This window comes from Sphaerodactylus townsendi, linkage group LG03, assembly GCF_021028975.2.
Source record: "Sphaerodactylus townsendi isolate TG3544 linkage group LG03, MPM_Stown_v2.3, whole genome shotgun sequence".
Lineage (NCBI taxonomy): Eukaryota > Metazoa > Chordata > Lepidosauria > Squamata > Sphaerodactylidae > Sphaerodactylus > Sphaerodactylus townsendi.
The window spans coordinates 51,362,396-51,382,494 of record NC_059427.1 but is presented as its reverse complement, the minus strand read 5'-3'; the positions used below and the strand labels follow the sequence as shown (position 1 = coordinate 51,382,494).

Below are 20,099 nucleotides of genomic sequence, written 5' to 3'. Positions count from 1 at the left end.
TGCGAACAGTCCCGGTGTGTGTGTGTGTCGACGTTGTATATGCCGATGCACCACCCAGCTTGGCCGTGCGGAAACGGCCAAAGATTTTAAGACGGTTTAAGACAACTGTAACTAAGGCCAAATCCAGAGGTCTGCTAGCCTCTGGCAATAGCATTCATGTCCTCATGTAGGGTAGAGACAGTAGGCAATACTGAAATGGCCAATCCAGCACCAGAATAACGTCAGGTATAGAAGAGTAGGATGCATATTACTATGGCCCCAGTCCTGCCTTCTCTGGGGGCATTATATAGCTGTTCCATTTCTGTACTGGGACAGGGGTAGGTAGGAAGGGAAAGTTGTCTAGCAACTGCGAATGACTCCCTTTGAGTCACTACAAAATGGCTGGCTAAGTTCAAGTCCAAACAGAAACGTTTCTACCACAGACAGCAGGAACAAAGTGAAGAGCCAGAGAATGGCTCCATGCCAAGTGCCCTTCCACAAAGGGACAGCTATCTCAAAGCTACGTAAACCCCTCTGGGTGGAGGATGAGAGCCAAATGTAATGTTAGAGCATTCAAGTGTCCATAATGTGAGAGCAGACTGTCTTGCTCCCATTTTACTTCTAAACAGGTATTCTGTTACGTGCCTGAAACAGATTCCACTTAAATAAGCCAGTCCCTTTATCTAGTCATTTCTGGAGTGTTCTAGATCCAACTATATGTTAAATGGAACATATTAAAGTCTCATAATTATGAATTCCCCTATTTAAAAAACCCCAAATTCTGCAATTTGAAGGACACATCTTTTGCGCAATAAATTTAGAAAGATGCTTTAACAAAGGATGGGACCATATGCTGCTGTGTACTGGCTGCTGCTGCAGTGTGCTCCTACTACGTAATGTATGTATCATTTAATGTATCATGTTTGAATACTTATGCTTTGTTTCAGCTCTGCTTCAGAGCTATCCAAATTCAGTTGCACTGTTTTATTTGACGTACCATGCCACTGATTGTATGTAGTAGTGCACTGCCGACCCAGCAGTGCCGTAGTAGAACGTTGGGACGCCAACGGACCTGCGGCCTTGCCGGTCGCATCGCACCCCCACTCCTCATCCCCCCATGAGTCACGGGTCGTGAACTGTCTGGCTCAATCACCGGGCGCAGGGACAATGGTCTTGCCCCCAGGTGAGGATTAGGCTCAGACGCGTACGCTCTTCTCCGCACGTAGCCAGATGAGATCATGCATCACATGATGATCTCCCGACCTCCCGCTCTCGGAACTCCCCAGTCCTCCCTCCTACCGCCCCGATAGAGTAACAATAAAGGTGCCAGGAACCGGCAGGCGGGAGACTTCGCTAGGAACCACGGACCTCCGGTCTCCAGCTGCTGGCGATCTCCACCAGATGTTATCTCCAGCGTCTCGTCGTCGTTCTTACGCTGACGGCGTGGAGTGCGACTACAAGCTGGTGCGAAACCGGGAATCCTCGAACCTCCACCCTGCTCACGTGGCCTGGGGAAGGGCCGCGATACCGAAGTCCGCTGAAACGGCGCATCCAGGGACCACGGTTTCGGTATCGCCTGTCCTCTGGATCGGCGCATCCAGAGACACACGTCCTAGGACACTCTCTCGTCCGACGGAACACCGGTGAGTATGGGAGCTTGCAAAAGCAGGGCTTATGACAAGCGCGTTGGCGAACTGGCGTTAACGAAATGCGGCCAGGGTCCCCGTAAAGAGAAGGGAGCTGCGCAAATTGGTTGAGGAGATTGAAGCTCAGTGTCCATGGTACCCGGAGGGGGGGACATTGAATCTTAAGGACTGGGAAAACATCGGGAGCACTCTTCGCACAGAGCCTCGCGCCCGATGTCGCTGCTACTGGCGTGGAGACAATGTTATGTCGCCATCAGCCTGCAGACCTATGGCTCCCTTGCTGTAGGCCGCCCTCCTTTCGATCTTTTCGCCTTCAATTTCAACCCGGAAATTTCTCTATCCACTAAATTGGACGCCTGTCCTCCTTCTGCCCCATCGGCTCCCTCACCCAATTCAAACTCTCCAGCGGTAGCCGCCCCTCTGCTCCGCCTTCATTTTCGAAGCAGCTGCATCCCGTCAAGCGCCACATAATGGCAGCGGGTTTCAAAACTCTCGCAGAGCGTATTAGCCACGATCTGCAGAAGAAGAAACCCTGGCGGAAGAGGCGATGCGATATCCTTGCATTGTGCCCGTCCACTTCACAGATGCCGTGGGGAGGATGGCATAGTTCGGCGGGTTGTCGAGTACCGCCCCTTGAGCTATAATATCCTCACCGAGCTCCGCCAAAGCGGATGCGGGGCGATAAGTCACCAGCCTATGTGAAGCATGCTCGAAGCAGTCGCGAGTCACCTAATGGTTCGGGACGACTGGAAGACCACCTTCATATGCTCCTGAGCCCTGCACAATTTGTGATCTGGGAGGCGAGTTCCGCCAGCAATGCCTTAGCAGGGCAGCGCCTCGGTAGCGCCCTCGCAACCGCTCAGCTTCACGGTTTCGATGCTTTTCGCCAACCCCAACGATCAGATTGTCCTGCCTGAAAGGGCCACCCTTCACGATTAAGCCTCTGAGTGCCTATAAGGCATTTATCAAAGTCCCCAATGCCCGGCCAGCCAACCCAGAGTTTCTCCACCATCCGGCAAAAGCCCCAAGAGCCCTATGCGAGTTTGTGAACAGGCTCCAGGAGGCCCTCAAGAGGCAGGTTGACAGCGAGGAGGCCCAGAGGCGAACTCCTTAAAGCGCCTTGCCAAGGAGAGCGCCTCCGCTGAGTGCCGCAAAGCGTCCACAGGCCTAGGAAGGAACCCGAGCTGGCGACATGCTCAAAAGCTTGCCGGGATATCGGGTCTTCAGCCCATCAAGCCAGCCTTCTAGTGGCCGCCCTCTCCGCTGCCATGAGGCAGCCCGAGACGAGATGTTTCAATTGCGGCAAGCCAGGACATTTCGGAGGAATTGTAGGCTGCCCGGCGGGGGGGCCTACAACCCTGGCGGAGGAGGTCTCTCCCCAGAGGGCGGAGACCCCCAGGAAAGTCTAGGGCGGGCGCTCCCAATGCCGCTGGGAGGCCGCACCGGGCATCTCCCAGCCGGAACCAAGATCCGCACCTCAAACCCTTCCCCGGGAGCTCCCCATGAGATCTTCGGCTGCTCCAGCTCAGTATAGTGATCCCATCCCCGGAGACCATTAGGCTGGTCTTGCCAAAAGCTTCCGACGCTGAACAGGGGTTGTTCATCATCCAGGGGTCATCGACCCCATGCACCAGGGAGCCTTCCACATCCAAAACATCCAGCGGAAACTGCCAAGTTCACCTGAACACCCTGCCCCTATGCTCCCACTTGAGTCTAATCTAAGTTCAGCTAATCTAAGTCTCGTTGCTCGCTCCCCTCTCGTCTATCCTTCCTGCTCTGCTAGCCCTTCTACTTCCAAAGTCACCATGCCTCCGCCAGTGCCCCAGAATGGCACGCATTTGAAATCTCTGCAGAGTCCACAGTCACTGAATTACAACAGAAAGAAATACTGACGGAAGAGGACTGCCGTTTTGAACCCTCCTCAGAATGCCCCATAGCCAATCTACAGGACACTGAGGCATGGAAAAGGGAAGATGCTCACACAATGGCCTTAAGCCAAAGTCCTTCGTGAAGAAGAAGCCCCCTTGGCCCTCTCCAGCTGTAAGGTTCAAACCAGATCTCATAGCCTCTGCGCCTGTGCAAAGCCCTAAGCTCAAAACTCCCAGTGGCAGCAAAATCGTCAGTACCTCAGAGAGAGCAAGATCTCAAATCAGAGTTGTAATCCTCCTTGCTACTTTATATGTGCTCTGTATGCCTATGTATCTGTATGTCTTGCCCCTTTCAAGAGACCCCTAAAGTTTTCCCCGCATAGGGGGGATTTTTCCATTGCTTCTAAGCTATGCTCCTGTGCTTCAATTAAAATTTTTCTCCTTCTGATTATGTGTGCCAATGCCTTGAAAGGCTTCGCCCATTACAGCATCCGCCTTAAACGGGACACAGCTCGTGCGTGTTCCCCAGGATACCGATGGGACCTGCTTCAAGCCGCCTCCATCTTAGTTTAAACCTTCAAACTTTTCTTCAAACCTCTCCTTGAGAACCTTTTCCTTCGTCCGTCTGAGCCTACACTGCCACATTGGCGTGGCGCAAGTTTACATATAAGGCCGTCACAGATCACGGATCCCTATCGTGCCTTCCAAAGACTACTTGCTAATTTCCGTAAGGAAACTGTTTCCCTCTCCCCTCCTCTCCTCCTTCTGTTTTTCGACCAGTAGAGGCGGGAGGGCCAATTGGCTGACTGGCCCTCCCTGGATTAAAATCTGGGCCCGTCCTGATACCGCAGCACTGTCAGGACAGGCCCCAGTTTAAGGGGGAAGTGGTGTCGGCATTATAGCACTATCATCACTTCTAAGATGCTTGGCCGAGTGGTTTCGGCGGGCGGCATCTCCCAAAGATAATTCGGTCAAAAAATTTTAGCACCATCCAGCTTCCTGCATTGGCCACCAAGGTCACGGTAAGTGCAACTCCCTTGCAAAGAACCCCCCCTCTCTTTCCTTTGTGTGCACGAGGAAATTGCCTCTAATCGCCTGATTGCTTCATTCCCCGGATGCACCCATCCCCCCAGAAAGTGCTTCCAAAGCCCCCTTTTGTGTTGCTGATTTAGCATGCATACCCACAATCCCCCCAGGACCCGCCTGTTCCCTCCCCCCTCGAGGCTCGGACCCTCGCCTTGGCCAGCGCCGTGATGACGCTCTGAAGCCAATTCCCACCAGGGTCGCCTACCTCCTGCCCTCCCTGTCAAACAACTAAAGAAAGAGGTGTAAATTTGGCGGCCCCAGGAGGGTTGCATTAAAAGCAACCTTCACAGGCTGCAAAACAAGCCTTCTTCCTTCCTATATTAAATCTAAACACTAACTTCGATCCCAATCTCCGCCATCCGCTCTAGAACTGAGCCTGGCGGGACCCGACCCGTAACCTGGGAAAGGGGGGTGTGTTTCAGTCCCTCTTCCTACAGGTTCCCGTGGACTCCGATTAAGCCATGACAGGCCAACCCATGGAATGGCGCCAGGAGGAAACCAACCCCATCGGAGATGGAGCGCATCTCTCTAGAGGATCCGCCCAGCGATCCCAGCAGGAGCGCCGTCGCCAGCAGCCCAAAGACCCGAATGACCTGGGGAGGCGTCAAGGCGACCACCAGCCAGGCCTAAGCGCTGCTGCGCCAGCAAGACCACCCGAGACACCCGAGAACCTCTGTGCGCTCTCTTTCGCGATCATCACCACCATCCTTTGCCTGCTCTGCTTGCCTCCTGCCGATGGCGATCGGCCACCCCCTGGCAAGCTTTCACCAGACCAACATCTGGGAGCAGTTTGCTGCCGCTGCCAACGTCTCATCTTTCTGCCTGGGCCAGTACCTAGGAGTCGGGAGCCTGCTGAGCTCCTGCCTGCTCCCGTCTGCAAAGCACCGGAGACTTCCTGGCGGAGTCTGGGCTGAGCCCTTCATGAATGCCTCATCCATCAGATATTCTATGGCGCCCGACTGGGGACCCGTCGTCCAAACCCTCCCGGCTGGCGCTCTTTCCCTTGTCACCAAGGCGATTAAGCTAACCACGAGTCCAACACCTGCGCCCGCATCACCCGGCGCCCAGCCGAGCGGGGAACCGACCGGGCCCATTCATCGGCTCGGCCAATTGGAACTGCACACACATGGAGGACATTCCCCGTGTTCGGAAACATCCTGCTCCCCAGGGGCTGGTTCTGGACCTGCGGGGAGAGGGCGTTTAACTACATTCCGTCCGACTCCTGCGAGACTCTTTGCTGCCTCAGTCGCCTCACCATTGTCCTACCCCAGGCTCCACCCGGAGCCGGACGCCCGCCGCCCGCCGCTCCGCCCTGCCTTTTCGACCCCTCCTGTCGGGCTGACGGCGGTCGCCCTCTCGAAGCGGAGTTCGTCTCCCTCGCAGCTTCCCTAGTGGGAGTCCCGGACTCGCTTCCTACAATGCTAAGACTATTGGCCGGCTGGCCTGTGCCCTTCTTGAAGTCCATCAACTCTACCTCCACCGCTCTGGATGCCCTGGCCTCCGAGCAGCAGGAACTTTCGTCAAGCGACCCTAGACAATCGTGCCGCTATTGATTATTTGTTGTTGTTACATCACCAAGGTTGTGAGAATGTACATAATATGTGTTGTTTTAATCTTTCTGATAATTCCCAGTTGATCCACATGAAAGTGCGTGAGCTGCAAGAAGTTGTATCTGATCTGAAGTATGATGTTTTGCCCCATTGGTGGTCAGCCCTCTGGAGCTGGCTGCCGGGAGGATGGTTGAGTGCTATTGTACAGCTCTGCATTTGGTCTAATTGTGTGCCTTGTTATCGGATCTTGTTTCGTTCAATGCGTGTCTAATATTGCCTGTAACGTGTGTAAGAAACCCCTCGCATTTCCCTTACCCCGCAACCAAGTTCTAATGTTGCACAAGCAGCTTGGTCAACTTGACCAAGCGGCGGAGGAGACAAAGCGTCCCTTTAAATGCCCCTTAAGCGTTTATTTGGCCCGTTTTCTAAAATGTAAAGGAGGAGATGTAAGTAGTGCACTGCCGACCCAGCAGTGCCGTGGTAAACGTTGGGGCGCCAATGGACCTGCGGCCTTGCGGTCGCATCGCACCCCACTCCCTCATCCCCATGAGTCACGGGTCGTGAACTGTCTGGCTCAATCACCGGGCGCAGGGACAATGGTCTTGCCCCAGGTGAGGATTAGGCTCCAGGCAGCGTGCGGCTCTTCTCCGCCGCACGTAGCCAGATGAGATCATGCATCACATGATGATCTCCCGACCTCAGCTCTCCCGGAACTCCCCCCAGTCCTCCCTCCTACACGCCCCCGATAGAGTAACAATAAAAGGTGCCAGGAACCGGCAGACGGGAGACTCGCTAGGAACACGGACCTCCGGTCTCCCGCTGCTGGCGATCTCCACCAGATGTTATCTCCGCGTCTCGTCTCGTTCTTACGCTGACCGCGTGGGTCGACTACAATTGTATCTGTCTTACTCTGTGTAATCTGCCTTGTAGCCCAGTGAGAAAAGTGGACTATACATAATGCTAATAAATAAATGTAATGTAGTAAAGCTACATATACAATCCAGGTCAATGTATACAGAAGTTCCGTGGTATAGAGTTGAAAAATGTTTGGTTGGGTTTTTTTCCGAAATAGTAGGTGTGAGGGAGTCCCATTTCATATTGTGACCATGGTACAGGAACTAAGGCATCTCTCTACTATACTATTTTCCTAACCTGGCATCCTGAGAAAACTGCACAAAGCTTACCGCCACTCCCGATCAAATTGGGTCCCCACATGCCTAAAAACACTAGCATTCTTGACAGCTCCATACATGGAACTCCTAACATTGAATCTGCCCTGGCAGTCAGTATTAAGCACCATGGATGTTAAACACCTAAAACTCATTTGAGGTATTTCAGCATTACTGAAAACACAACAAGAGACACAAGGGCCAGAGCTCAATGATCAAGCACAGGCGTTCCATGAAGGTGGTTCTAGGCTCAATCTGTAGCCTCTCAAATGAAAGGAACTTCAGACTACAGGGCTATGAAAGACCATGCCAGTTAGAATATACATAAGTGTTACATGGAACAAGTGGGGAACCTGGAAGCACTTACAGGCAGTGGTGAGATTCAAATAATTTAACAACTGGTTGTTTACAAGCACCATTTTAATAACTGGTTCTGCTGAAGTGGTGCGAACCTGCTGAATCCCACCACTGCTTACAGGGTTCCCTTCATTGTGCCCTGGATCTCTTTCCCCATCCTATTTCTTCTTTCCCTCTTCCTGGCAATCCCCATCTGCTTCCTTCTCTCTTTACCACCCACCCACATTTTATCTGCTCCCTCATAGTGATGATGGAAAGTGCCATTAAGCCACAATCTACTTATAGCAACCCTGAAGGGTTTTCAAATGTTGTTTTGCCATTGCCTACTTCTGCATACTGGACTTCTTTGGTGGTCTCCCATCCAAATATTAAACAGGGCTGAATCTGCTTAGCTTCCAAGATCTGATGAGAGGGTACCACACAGACTAACATGCACATGGCATATCAGATTACATAATGGAAACAGAATTTGCCTGTAACCCAAAGACAGTTGGGTCCTGCGGCAGGCCTTCACCCAACGAATAGCCTTTCATCTCAGAAAAACTTGAAGATGTATGTGCTTGATCTACTCCTCACAGCAATTTATTTTTTTCAACCAATTTTCTATTAATTTTCTCCTTTTATATAAACAAAAATATGGAACAAGGGGCTTACCAAATTCATACACCTTTTTACACTTGGTTTCCAACTCTTCAATGAGATCCTGAAGACGACATTGTTTAGCCAGTCTTTTGCAGTCACTCACATATTCTACATCAATATCTAGACGGCCTGGCAAAAAAACAACAACAAACCCTTTCAGTCAGCTCTTCACTGAAGTGTAAAATCTTTGTACCACCATGTGATTTAAGGCAATATTACATCTACTTCCTAGAGATCAACTAGCAGAATTATTGGTGATGATATGCCTGCCATTCTGTTTTGCAATGATAGGGCCAGGAGACATTCTGCTCTTTTATTCTTTTGCCTTTGTAACTCTTTGTTGTTGTTTTGTTATTTAAAACTGTAGCTAATCCTGAGTTCATTGGTAGAATGATAATTTAAAAACTACTATTCCATGTATTATAATGCCCCCCAAACTAGCACACTAAGTCAGTGTTCCCCGCAAGCTGTGCGGCCACTAGGCCACACAGACACTGTGTTGGTACTGCACAGATTACACAGCTGCCAGCAGGGGGAACTCTCACAGGGCTCTTGCAAGTGGCTCTGTGCTGTTCACTGGGTAGGGAACTTCTGCGCAGTTCTCTACCATGGTTAAAGGGACTATTGAACCAAGTGTATTTGTGTCTATTTGTATTGAAACCCAACTGTGCCAATCCAGACTCCTTTCCCCATGTTCACTCCAAAACAAGTACATGGATGACACCTTTCATGCAACATCTTCAAACATCAGGACAACCGTCAGGGGTACACATGACAACCTGTCACAGCAAAACCAGAGTTTTGCAGCACCTCGAACATTGACATATCTTGCTGTTATAGGAGTCCAGGCTGTGTGGCGATGGCCTGGTAGTTTTTGCTCCTAACGTTTCACCTACATCTGCGGCTGGCATCTTCAGAGACATGTCACTGTGAGATGTGTTTTTCTTTGTGGCACAGTGTGGAGTGATTGTGTGCTGGGGTATACGTTTTGTCCACTTTGCAGCTCAGGGGGTGAGGTGCATTTGCATATGTCTAGGGTGGACCACAGCCACACAGCCCGTAAAACCCACAAGGTGATTCTGGCTGTGGAAGCCCTAGGCAAAACCAGCATTTATTGCAGCATAAGCTTGTGTGCACTCAAGGACACTGATAAATCAAGCTCAAGCCTACAAAAGGTTCTATAGCAATAAATGTGTTTTTCTTCAAAATGCCACAAACTCTGGTTTTGTTTTCAATTTGTGAACCATGGCTTATAGAAGTAAAGGGCAGGCTATGGCTTCAGAAGCCAGGCTCTTCTTATATATTCTCCACACACCAGAAACACTAAAAATCCAGCCAGGCCTAATTAAGGTTAGGAACTTCTCCCAGATAATTAAAAAGACACTGGGGAGTTCTTTTTTAGCTGTTTTTCAGATAGATCCAATACATTACTGGCAATATTTTTTTCACATATCCTAAGTGTTAATGGATTTGGGAAAATTGGGCTCATTGAGAACCAGAGAGTAAAAATATAAACGTTCTAATATTTAAAATATTACTGCGCGGGTCTAGCCATGTCACCTGTGCAGCTTTTTTGCCTCCCTCTTCAACAAACAGGGATGGATGAATGTTCCAGAACTGGTCCTGCCTAATGAAAGAGCATACAGTAGCAAAGAAGCCTGTCTATTCCTAAAGTAAAACATTTGGAAAATAAGCTTCTAAACTTTTGAGGGGGGGGGGGGGTTGGAGAAAGAGAGAGAGAGAGAGAGAGAGAGTGTGTCAGTATGAGCATCCTGGTAGCACACAAGGTGAAAAGTGCCCAGCATTTGACTTGCATTGCTCATTACTTGTGACATCACGATTGTATTTTCTGGTAATATAATACTGTTTTGGGGGGGTTCTTGGCAACAGAACCTCTGCACTGAGGAAAAAGATCTGGACCCTGTACAATGAATGAGCAACTGCTACAGGTGTATTTTATTAGAAATGACGTTTCTGTCGCTTAGACCCCTGAAGAGTTCCAACCACCAATGAGCAGTCACAACTTCACTGCCCCATGCCAAGACTGTGTATACCTTCCATGTCTTCAGCTCTTGCCAAAATAAAAGAAATGCAAATTCTCACAATATAGCTCTAAAACACTCAGATTTATACAAAATAGTTGCAACACATATGCAGAACAAATGAGAAGCTCCATTTGGATTGCCTCACAAACTCAGTGATCATAGCACATGGCCAAATTTACCTGTATAGAGGTACTGCAGAAGGGAGCCGAAGGCAGCTGGGTTAATCTGTGTAAGGAATGCACAAAATCGTTTGAAACAAATACCGGTATAACTGATACCTAAAACAAAAGGTAAGAGAGGGTAGCACTGGACATGGAATGGCAAGCATAAGAATACAATATGTCAAACTGTTTCACATATTGCCAGGTCTGGTCATATACAGCAGACTACAAGTGTAGGAAATCATATTTTGAGTGGTCCCCATATCAATAAGTAAGAAGTTAACATAGCTGGCCTAGAACCTCTCTAGAACCTTGCCAAGACAGATTTTAATGGAGGGGAACAATTAAAAGGGCATTCCTTACTCACAGTCTGATTGCTACAGTCCACCCTACCTCCTGATGATTCTGCTATATATGTAGCGGACCCCTAGACCCCAAACATGCGTTGGTTGTTGTAAGACACCATCCCGGCACTGGTACAGAAGATTACTCCAGAAATTTCTTTCCATTTTCTTTTTCAAAAAGACAAGATAGACTTTGCCTCTTCTCAAGAAGAGCAGGGCTGATTTTACAAATATTGAATTTCATGAAAAAGAATACAGGAGACATGCTTTTATCTATTTTGTAAATCTAATACATTGGATGGCTATTTCTGACACTCCATATAACAGGCTTTCCCCAATCATTATAGCATGAGGGGGTTTATGTCTGCATCTGTATCTGTGTTCTGACTGAATATAATTTTGACATTTTACAATATCCCAGTCCATTGTATAATTCCAAAAATAAAGTTTAAACAACTTTTAAAAAGACAAAGTACAAGACAGATTTTGGGAGACTGATGCTATAATAATAGATCACCTTCTCCCGTATGAACCTGGCCCCACCTGTGTGCTCCCACTTTGAGAGGTTAGATGGGTGAGCACCTTTCTGTAATGGCCTCCTAGGCTGAGAAATTTCCTCCCCATAGAGAGTCTTGCCTAGCTCAGGATTGATAACCTTTTAAGCAGCAGCTGAGGATATTTGTATTTGTTCACTATTTTTAGAACTTCCTTCAACAGATATTTCAGCTGCCCTATTTTTATGTCACCCGTCCTTTCATGCTGTCAGGGCTTTTAGAAGATTTTATATTAACCTAATTTTAATTTGATGATTAAATTATCATTTATTCCTGCTGCTATACATTTTAATACAATGTTTTGTTGTTATTCATTATATTGTGAGCTTCCTCAAAAATATTTATATGGGAGGATGGAATCTAAATAAAATAATAAATGGGCTCTCAGTGATAATTGCTAAGATAACCACCAAGCACAAACTAGGAAGTATACCTCTGTTCCCATGAACATAAACAACACAGGATGGTCATCACACTTCCCCTGATCTGTTGGGGCATTTGGCTGAGAACTGGTAATATAATACTGCTTTTATGCTTTTTCACAGAGGAAAACCTATTTAGATTTTTAAAATACCATTTATTACCATAAATGAGGTTTTAATACTATGCAAGTTGTCTACCAGTCCTACAAATAACAAATATGCTCATCCAACCAGCTTTGCGCAGTTCTCTAGATACAACAATTCACATTTAGTTTAACCACTTTGTATTTCCAGGTCTGGATGTGGCCTTCTAAAAAAAAAAGATGCAAAACAGTAAAAAAGTTTCACTGCATCTCAAGAAATAAAATGTAGCCCCATCTTCATTAGCTGGGGACCTCAGATTCTCCCTTTAAATCCATGCCGAAGGGAATGGATTTAAAAGGAGAATCTGGGGAAATTTGGGGGGTGCCTGCTGTCAGGGGTGCAATTGTTAAGCTAACAGCACCAAACTTTCAGGGTATCTTTAGGAGACTCTCCTGATGATACCAACCAGGTTTGGTGAAGTTTGGTTCAGAAGGTCCAAAGTTATGGGGAATGGGGGCACCCCCTTTGGGAGTCCATAACTTTGGACCACCTGAACCAAACCTGGGTGGTATCATCAGGAGAGTCTCCCAACAAATCCCTGAAATTGTGGTACTGCTAGCCTAAAAGCTGTGTCCCCTGCAGGCCCAAAACAAAAAAACTTAAAAATACAAAAAAACCACAAATGGGGGGTGGAGCTTCGGACATGTAATGGGGGGGAAATACACACACCCTTACTTACGTCCTTGGGACCAAGGGACTTGCATAGGCAAACTGAAGGCTGTAGTAAAGAATGGAACTGAGACTGAGTGAAAAAGCTGGCTGGATCTAGTACTATGAACTGAGGTATATGGACACTCTCTTTGCCTGTCTGTGAGTTTAAATGTGCAGTAAGTTTAAATGTGCAGTTGTACATATGCTGAGTGCAGGAGAACTTGAGAATAGTATGTGTGCAAACCTAAAATAGAGTAGAGGTATCTAATGACTGTATAAAAAGAAATATGGACTGCATCCATTGAAACACATATAAATAAAATGTTATTGCACATCTACAATTTAGACTAACGCTGGAGAAAGAGATATAACAGTACTGATAAAAACTTTCGAATGGTCTCTTGTATTCTTTGGTAGATAATACAAGGACATCAACAATGAGGGGTTTAAAATCTAATTCACAATGCTCATTTTGTAGCTCAGAACAGTATTCCCATACTATTCTACTTGTCTCTACTGTTAAATTAATTGGATTTATACATCAGAGAAAGAATCTGCTCTAGTAATGTCCTTCTGACTCTCTTTTCTGGTCAAGAATCTTAATAAACATAACTAAGAATATGTCTGCAATGGCTGATTTCAAGATTAGCTTTGCACCAAGGATGCACCAATGCTGATACACTGTATTTTGTCCACCCCATGACAACCCTGCCTGCACTTGCATCGCAGACAGGAGCAAATGTGGGTCTGGTGCCGAAGGCCCAACCTACACTCAGAAGTGATTTCAGCCTGTCCTTCTCCAGTATTATATTATTCCTTGTTTTCAAATGACAATTTTTCACTTGTCTGATCCTGGCAAGATAGAAGCTACAAAAGCACCAAGTACAACTGCAGACACACTCCATGAAAAGCAAAGAGTGGAAATCCTTACCAGTGGGTGCTTTAGTCCTATGACATTCTTTCCTTTCCACTTGGTCTCAAACATTTCTGCAAAGTATGCACTCCGGGCACCAAGTATGCAGCGATGGGCACAGAAGGATTTCCCATGGACAATAAAGACAATGTCACTTTGGTAACCCTGCTCCAGAAGTCTGCAAGGCAAATGGGGGGAGGTTCCGGTTTTATGACCACTCATAACAGGATTACAACTCTTTATTTACAATATTTTAAAACTATTTTAAACTGTAAAAGCTTTCAAACCTACTCCTGCAATCAGACCAAAAATAACAACAATATAGGAACAAATAACCTTACATTGCTTACTATACCTTCTCTCACAGAAAGATAGAACCTCAGTGTTGAATTAATCCACTGTAACTTCCTGGACCTTCTTTGTATTGAAAGGAGCTGGTAGCCATCTTACGGAACCAGGGAAAAATGATGAAATTGGAAGGTTTGAGTTTTGAAAAACTGATGGGTAGAGAAGAACCCCTAGGTGACCCCAAGCAGAAATCAGTTAAAACTGCTGTGATAGACCAAGGGATTCCAGAGATACAAGTGTTTTTACATGTAACAGCCATTTTGAAAAGGGGGGGGGTCTGAATTTAAAAAAAATTAGTGGGGGAGAATCCTCGGGGCCACTGAACAGAAAGTAGTTAAAACCACTGTGACAGCCCAAGGGATTCCAGAGATACAGGTGGTTTTATCTGTGACAGCCATTTTAATGTTGGGACTTCTTTCCTACAGCGGAAGCACACTACTTTCATTTCTACCAAACAACGCAGAACCACATTTTTATCTTTTGGTGGGACAGAGTATAGTTTGCTGAATGCTCCAAAGCATTCAAGCTCCAAAAAGTTATAGCTTCCAAAGTAGGCTTAAGAATACTAGCATTTGTAAAGTCAAGAAGCGTTGTGAACACCAGGATGATAAAGTTTAGACGCCATAAATTTTCACTCCTTTCCAGCTGTAATCACTAAAACACTCCCGCTGCTAATAGACAAAATTATGTAGCTGCAGCTGAGCATGCATAAGCTGCTGCTGCCTCTGAACCATCTTGCCATTTCCTGCCCCACATGCTCTTAGCAACCTGGGACTCTTCATGAGCATCAAGAAAAAGGCCTCATTGGCAGATCTCTTGGAGGAGGAGAATTTATACAGGAGTAGAATTTCCCCAATGTTAACTTGACAGTTTCACACACTGAGATAAAGGAACACATGTAAGTCTCTTGTACTTTTTAAGCAGGAATCTAAAGAAATATGGCTAATATTGCATATATAAAAGAACGTCTGTCACTAATGCTGCGGAAGAGTATTGCAGGTCAGTTTCAATATTACCTTGGCCACTGCTTTTTTGAACAGAAGGAAAACTCAAATCTCAGATTTTTATGCACCAACAGGGGCTTTGCAAGCTTCTTGCTGCAACTATACCCAGGCTAAAATCTCCATAAACCTTTTGAGCCTCCTCAATTAATATTAAGCCAACAGGTCACTCATTCCAGATATAGGGATGATAAGGTCATTGAAATGGAGAGGAATAATATCAGTGCTTTTAAGGAAAAAGCCTCTTTACCTGAAATCTGACTGCATCTCCTTACCGTTGAAGGAAGCCATCATAGTAATCTCTCTTCATGCATTTGGCTGTGATCTGCTTGTACTCCTTCAGCATCCGCCGGATAGCATCACTCAAGGCCCCATATAAACAGCGCTCACCATCAAAGGTGTTTACTTCACATTTTGCACCTGTAAATCAAGACCATTTTGTACTTAGGTGTAAAATCTGAAGTTAAAAGTATCATGGAAATATTATATACAACTGACAACACAATCCCAATCACGTACACTCTGCTGAAAGCCACTGACTTCAATGGATTTAGAACAGCAACTCTGCCCGCGACTACACTAAAATAGGTTGCATTTTTGCTGAAATATGGGCTAGAAAAAAGCTTATCCCAATAAAAGAAAACAAATATCTGAAACAAAGGTCGATTCCCCACAGTCAATTAATCTTAAGGTTTTTAATTATTATTATTAAGGTTTCAGCAAGAACTCCCCACTGCTTAACTGCCAATAACAGATTCATCCTAGTTCTGGTGCGCGCTCTCCCCTTTATCACGTGTTTTTAAAAAACCTGCATGGAAGTGGACCTTTTTAAAAAACATGAGCCGAAGCCAGATCGATAGGGAGGTTCAGGGGATCTAGGTTTATTTTCCCGCCGTAGGGGGTGACGTGGAGCTTGCCAGCCAATCAGAGCGCAGCGGGCTGTGCGCAAAGCAACTTTGTAACAGATCATGCAACTTTAATATTGCTCTAGGATTAGTACCACAGCATTTTAAAAATCTAGTCTTTATGGAAGAAGTTCCTCCTTGCAAAAAATGTCAAGTTGTTTGCTCTGCATAGCAAGCAGATTCACAGCAACTGTATGGTTTCTAAACACATAAACTGGCTGTAAATAGCAAACTTTCTAAAAAGAGACCCAGAGAACCAAAAGCTAGTCTCAAATATTACAGTTTCCGAGAATAGAAATATCTCAACCCTTCTCTTACCACTGGCTAGAAGGTACCGAACAAGCTCCTCATGTCCACAGAGACAAGCGTAATATCTGTTAAGAAGAAGAAGAAGCAGGTCAGCAATTCACCCTCAAACATGAAAGTATGATTGGTCTATTGAACACACCATGATTCCAATGCTCCACATACTGTAATATGTAATGAAAACCCTAGAATCACCAAGGTGTTACAATGGTAGATTCCCCAGGGTCAATTTATCACGCGATACGTGAAAAAACACGGTTTAAGCAAGAACTCCCCACCACTTAAGTGCCAAACACGGATTCATCCCAGGTCTGGCACGCGCTCCCCGCCTTATCCCATGTTTTTCCAGAACCTGCATTGAAGTGCATCTTTTTTCCCAATCATGCTCCGAAGCCGGATCAGTGGGGAGAAACAGGGGACAGACGCAGGTTATTCTTCCCTTATTCTTCCCTTCCAGCCAATCAGAGCACACTGGGCTGTGTGCAAAGCACACACAGCTTTTTTTTTGTGCTGCGGCGGGCATGGCTATGAAGGAATTTAAATAGGAAGCTATGGTATAATGATTTTGATAAATTGTTTATGCATGGCTACATAAAAACGAGAAGAAGAACAACATGAATTTTCAATCAGGGGTGGAGTAGTGTTCCCGCTCCAGCACAATAGCCAATCAGAAAGTGGGGAAATTCTGCCTATGCATCTACGTAGCAATGTAGCTGCGCAAAAAGAAAAGTTTTTTTAAAAACAGTTCCCGCCCCAACACAACACGACAGCCAATCAGGACGAGGAAGAACAGACCCACTGAGCAGAACACGTGTTCGTGGGGAGTGTTACATTGCTTGAATCTGTGATAAGACATCGAGGTCTTCACTACACGCTGCAGTGGGGAGGGAGAAACAGCGATGAAAAGGTGCTGTTTCTTTTGAAACCTGGTTGTATCCGGCTTTAATTTCTCAATGGGGAAATGGCCATTGAATTAATCTAGTGCTCCCAAAATGACCCACATCTTTCTGTTCTAACAAGGGGATAAGCGCCTCTTTCCCTAAGAATGAGAAAACAGCCCAAGGTATAAACTTCTGTAATGTGCAAATAAGCAGGACTAAACAACAACCTGGTTAAAACTACTTGAAGCTGGTCTGCCATACTCCCAGAACTCATCTAGGACAATTCCTTCCAGATACCTATGCACAGTTTCCTAAACACATTTTTCAATATGCAATTATTAAGCATTCCTAATCCTCATCCTAAAATGCATTCAAGCAGTCAAAGACAAATTACATTCAAAGCAGGTTCCCAAAACTCCCACCATTCAATAATGAACACCTACATTCCAAAGTTACATTGTTGGGCAGTTTAATAATCTTTGTATATAATTGAGCTCCTGGCCTCAAAAGAGAAATCAGAGCAGGGCTACAAAGGAGGACCATCAAGCTGATAGGGCTCCCACTGAGTGCAATGGGATAACAGACTGTATTTTAAGGGACCTTCTATAAAGAGGCATGAAACAGCACACACACTGTGGAATCAGCAATGAGTGGGATGGGCATGAGTACAGACAGCCTCCACACAGCCCCAGCCCACAAACTGCTGTCCCCATCCCTCATGTTAGCTCAGAAATGCCACAACTCTCACCCACACAAATCAACACGCCCTTCCACCTTCATAGCTGAGCTGCAGTTAAAGACAGATAGAGTACGCAGGTTCCCTTGACTCACCGTGGCAAGTAGCCATTGACTGACTAATCCTCTACGCATCTGTCTCACTTCCTTTAAAGCCATTTATACTTGTGATTATCACTATGCCCAGTGGCAGATAATTCCACATTTTAATTTCTCATTTCCTTTTTAAATTGGTGCAAAGGAGATTTTCCTTTTGCTTGGACTAAAAGCCCCAGCCAAATCATGGCTGAAATGAGCACCACATTTTGTGAAGGCTCTCCTAAAGCTGGCCTTTGGTCAACAAAACAGAAATCCTGTTTGGAATGCACCTAAGACACAACTGGGTGGGAACAGACAAAATCTGGCCATCATCCTGGTCAGTGCCTCGATGCCTCCCATCATCAGGCCAAGTGGTGGCGATTTATACAAGGTACTCATGCACAGAGGTACTTGAACTATCCTACTTGTTGAAATGCCTGCCACTATGACAGTAGACTGTGTGCCTCTGAACAACACCCAAGGGAAACATACAATTGGAAGTAATGTTGCCTTCACAACCTTATTGTAAATCCCCAGATGCCTCTGAATGTCAGTTATGGGAAACAGAATCCTGGACTAAACTGACCTCAATGGCTCTTCTCAAGTTCATATTATGCTATTAAAACACCTGCCACCCCCACCCCTGAAAGTGGCAACAGGACTCTACCATCATCCAGGTAATTCTTACAAGTGAGGAAAATAAATTTCCATTAGTAGACAGTCTAATCAACTAACAGAAAAAAATAGCAGAAAATATAACCAAACTTGAAAAGACTTAAAAGTCCCATAGAAGTTACCAAACAACATATGTCTAAAGAACAAAATGCTTACAGAGGGGTACTGTCCCATTTATCCCGGACGTTGATTTCAACATCTCTCTGTTCAAAAAGGTACCTAAAAGACAGAAAAGAAACAGCTTAGCCCTTCAGAGTTTAACCAGCCTACTTATTCAATTATAGCTTCCCCAATTCTGAAGATTATAACTAGGCTTTTATGTAGTAGTAGCATGAAGAAATACAATGCAAATGCATTACTTCACACAACAGAACCACAAAGAAGCAACAATTTAAACACCCAGTGTCAACTACTGAACGGCAAATTCTCTACTTTTGACCGTGTAACTACTCTTCCATTTAAATAACAAATGTTACCATCCACACTACACTACTGAAGGCTAAGAGTGACCAGGAAACCTTAAGAAAATCCACTAAAACCACAACAAAACAACAACATAAACCTTACCTGCCATAACCTTTACCAGTAAATAAATCCACTCCTTGTGTTTAAGGCTACCCTGCTAAATTACTGCAGCATGTATCTCCTGATTTTTTAAAAATGTAATAACTAATGTAATTTCTTCACAACTAGTCATTCCTCCCTATGTCAATGTTATCTCCATCAATTACAAAGGATTAGGATGTTGTACCTGTAGGTTACCATGAGCATGACAATTAAGGAAAAATACAGTTTGTCTTTTCAGAATTGTTTTGAAAGGCCCTAAAGAATATGTTGGCAAAACCAACAACAGTTAAAACAATCTTGGATGAATAAATTTTAAAGGAAAATATATATTTATCTGAGTCAGAAAAAAATATGCTTGTAAATTCTTAAAAGGCAATTTGCCCTTTTATGTCTGTCCGCATCTTGCTCTGGTGTCTAGGATTATCTGGCATCCTCAGCTGTTCTGGACAGAGTCTAAGCTGCTAATCAGAAAGAAGTCACCATGTTTGTTTTTTAAAGTAAAAACTGAGAACTCTGACGATAGACATGAAGCAATGTGGTAAAAGTAATAATGGCTGGGGGTTGGGGGAGATGTGGACAAACACAGACAACTAAAAGAGCAACCATAACAAGAATAAACAATCAAAATAAAACAATCTGCAAGAAGTCAAAATTTCTCTAACTTTCATTTTTTTAAAGGAGGTGTTTCTTTATCTTAGCCAGCAGGGAGAGCTGAACTAGCATAAATGCCGGGAGCGGCATAAACACGGGACAGACACTCCCCTGCTCCTCCTTCCCATGAAACTACTTCAGGAATTTTGAATTATACACATGGGACAAACTGGGACAAACCCTCAGAAACTATTTTTTCCACCCATATGCACTTTCTTAGGCTTTTTCCACACTGCATTGATTCTCCATGTAGGCCTCATTGCTACTGCTCAAAGGTATTCATTCACATGACCAGTGTAGCATGCCTGTTTCCCCCATGCTTTCTTAGTTTCAAACACTCCTAGGATCACTCCACCAGAGGCCTTTTTTGAGGGTTTGTTTGTTTTTTAAATTGGGAAATGGCTAGATTGCCACAACTTTA

At 45.5% G+C, this 20,099-nt stretch overlaps 1 protein-coding gene across 2 annotated transcripts in view; it reads right to left on the bottom strand.

The window, feature by feature from the left end:
* ABTB1 (ankyrin repeat and BTB domain containing 1) overlaps positions 1-20,099 on the bottom strand; it is a 48,934-nt gene that overhangs the window by 28,036 nt on the left and 799 nt on the right. Inside the window, exons 2-7 of one of the 2 annotated variants that reach the window (XM_048491681.1) lie at positions 18,617-18,679; positions 16,104-16,159; positions 15,156-15,300; positions 13,550-13,709; positions 10,522-10,567; positions 8,310-8,426 (exon numbers count right to left, since the gene is read on the bottom strand). In XM_048491681.1, coding sequence (XP_048347638.1) covers positions 8,310-8,426; positions 10,522-10,567; positions 13,550-13,709; positions 15,156-15,300; positions 16,104-16,159; positions 18,617-18,679 — 587 coding nt within the window. Of the gene's footprint in view, positions 1-8,309; positions 8,427-10,521; positions 10,568-13,549; positions 13,710-15,130; positions 15,301-16,103; positions 16,160-18,616; positions 18,680-20,099 lie in introns of those variants that run through there. The other variant, XM_048491682.1, reaches the window with a different exon arrangement.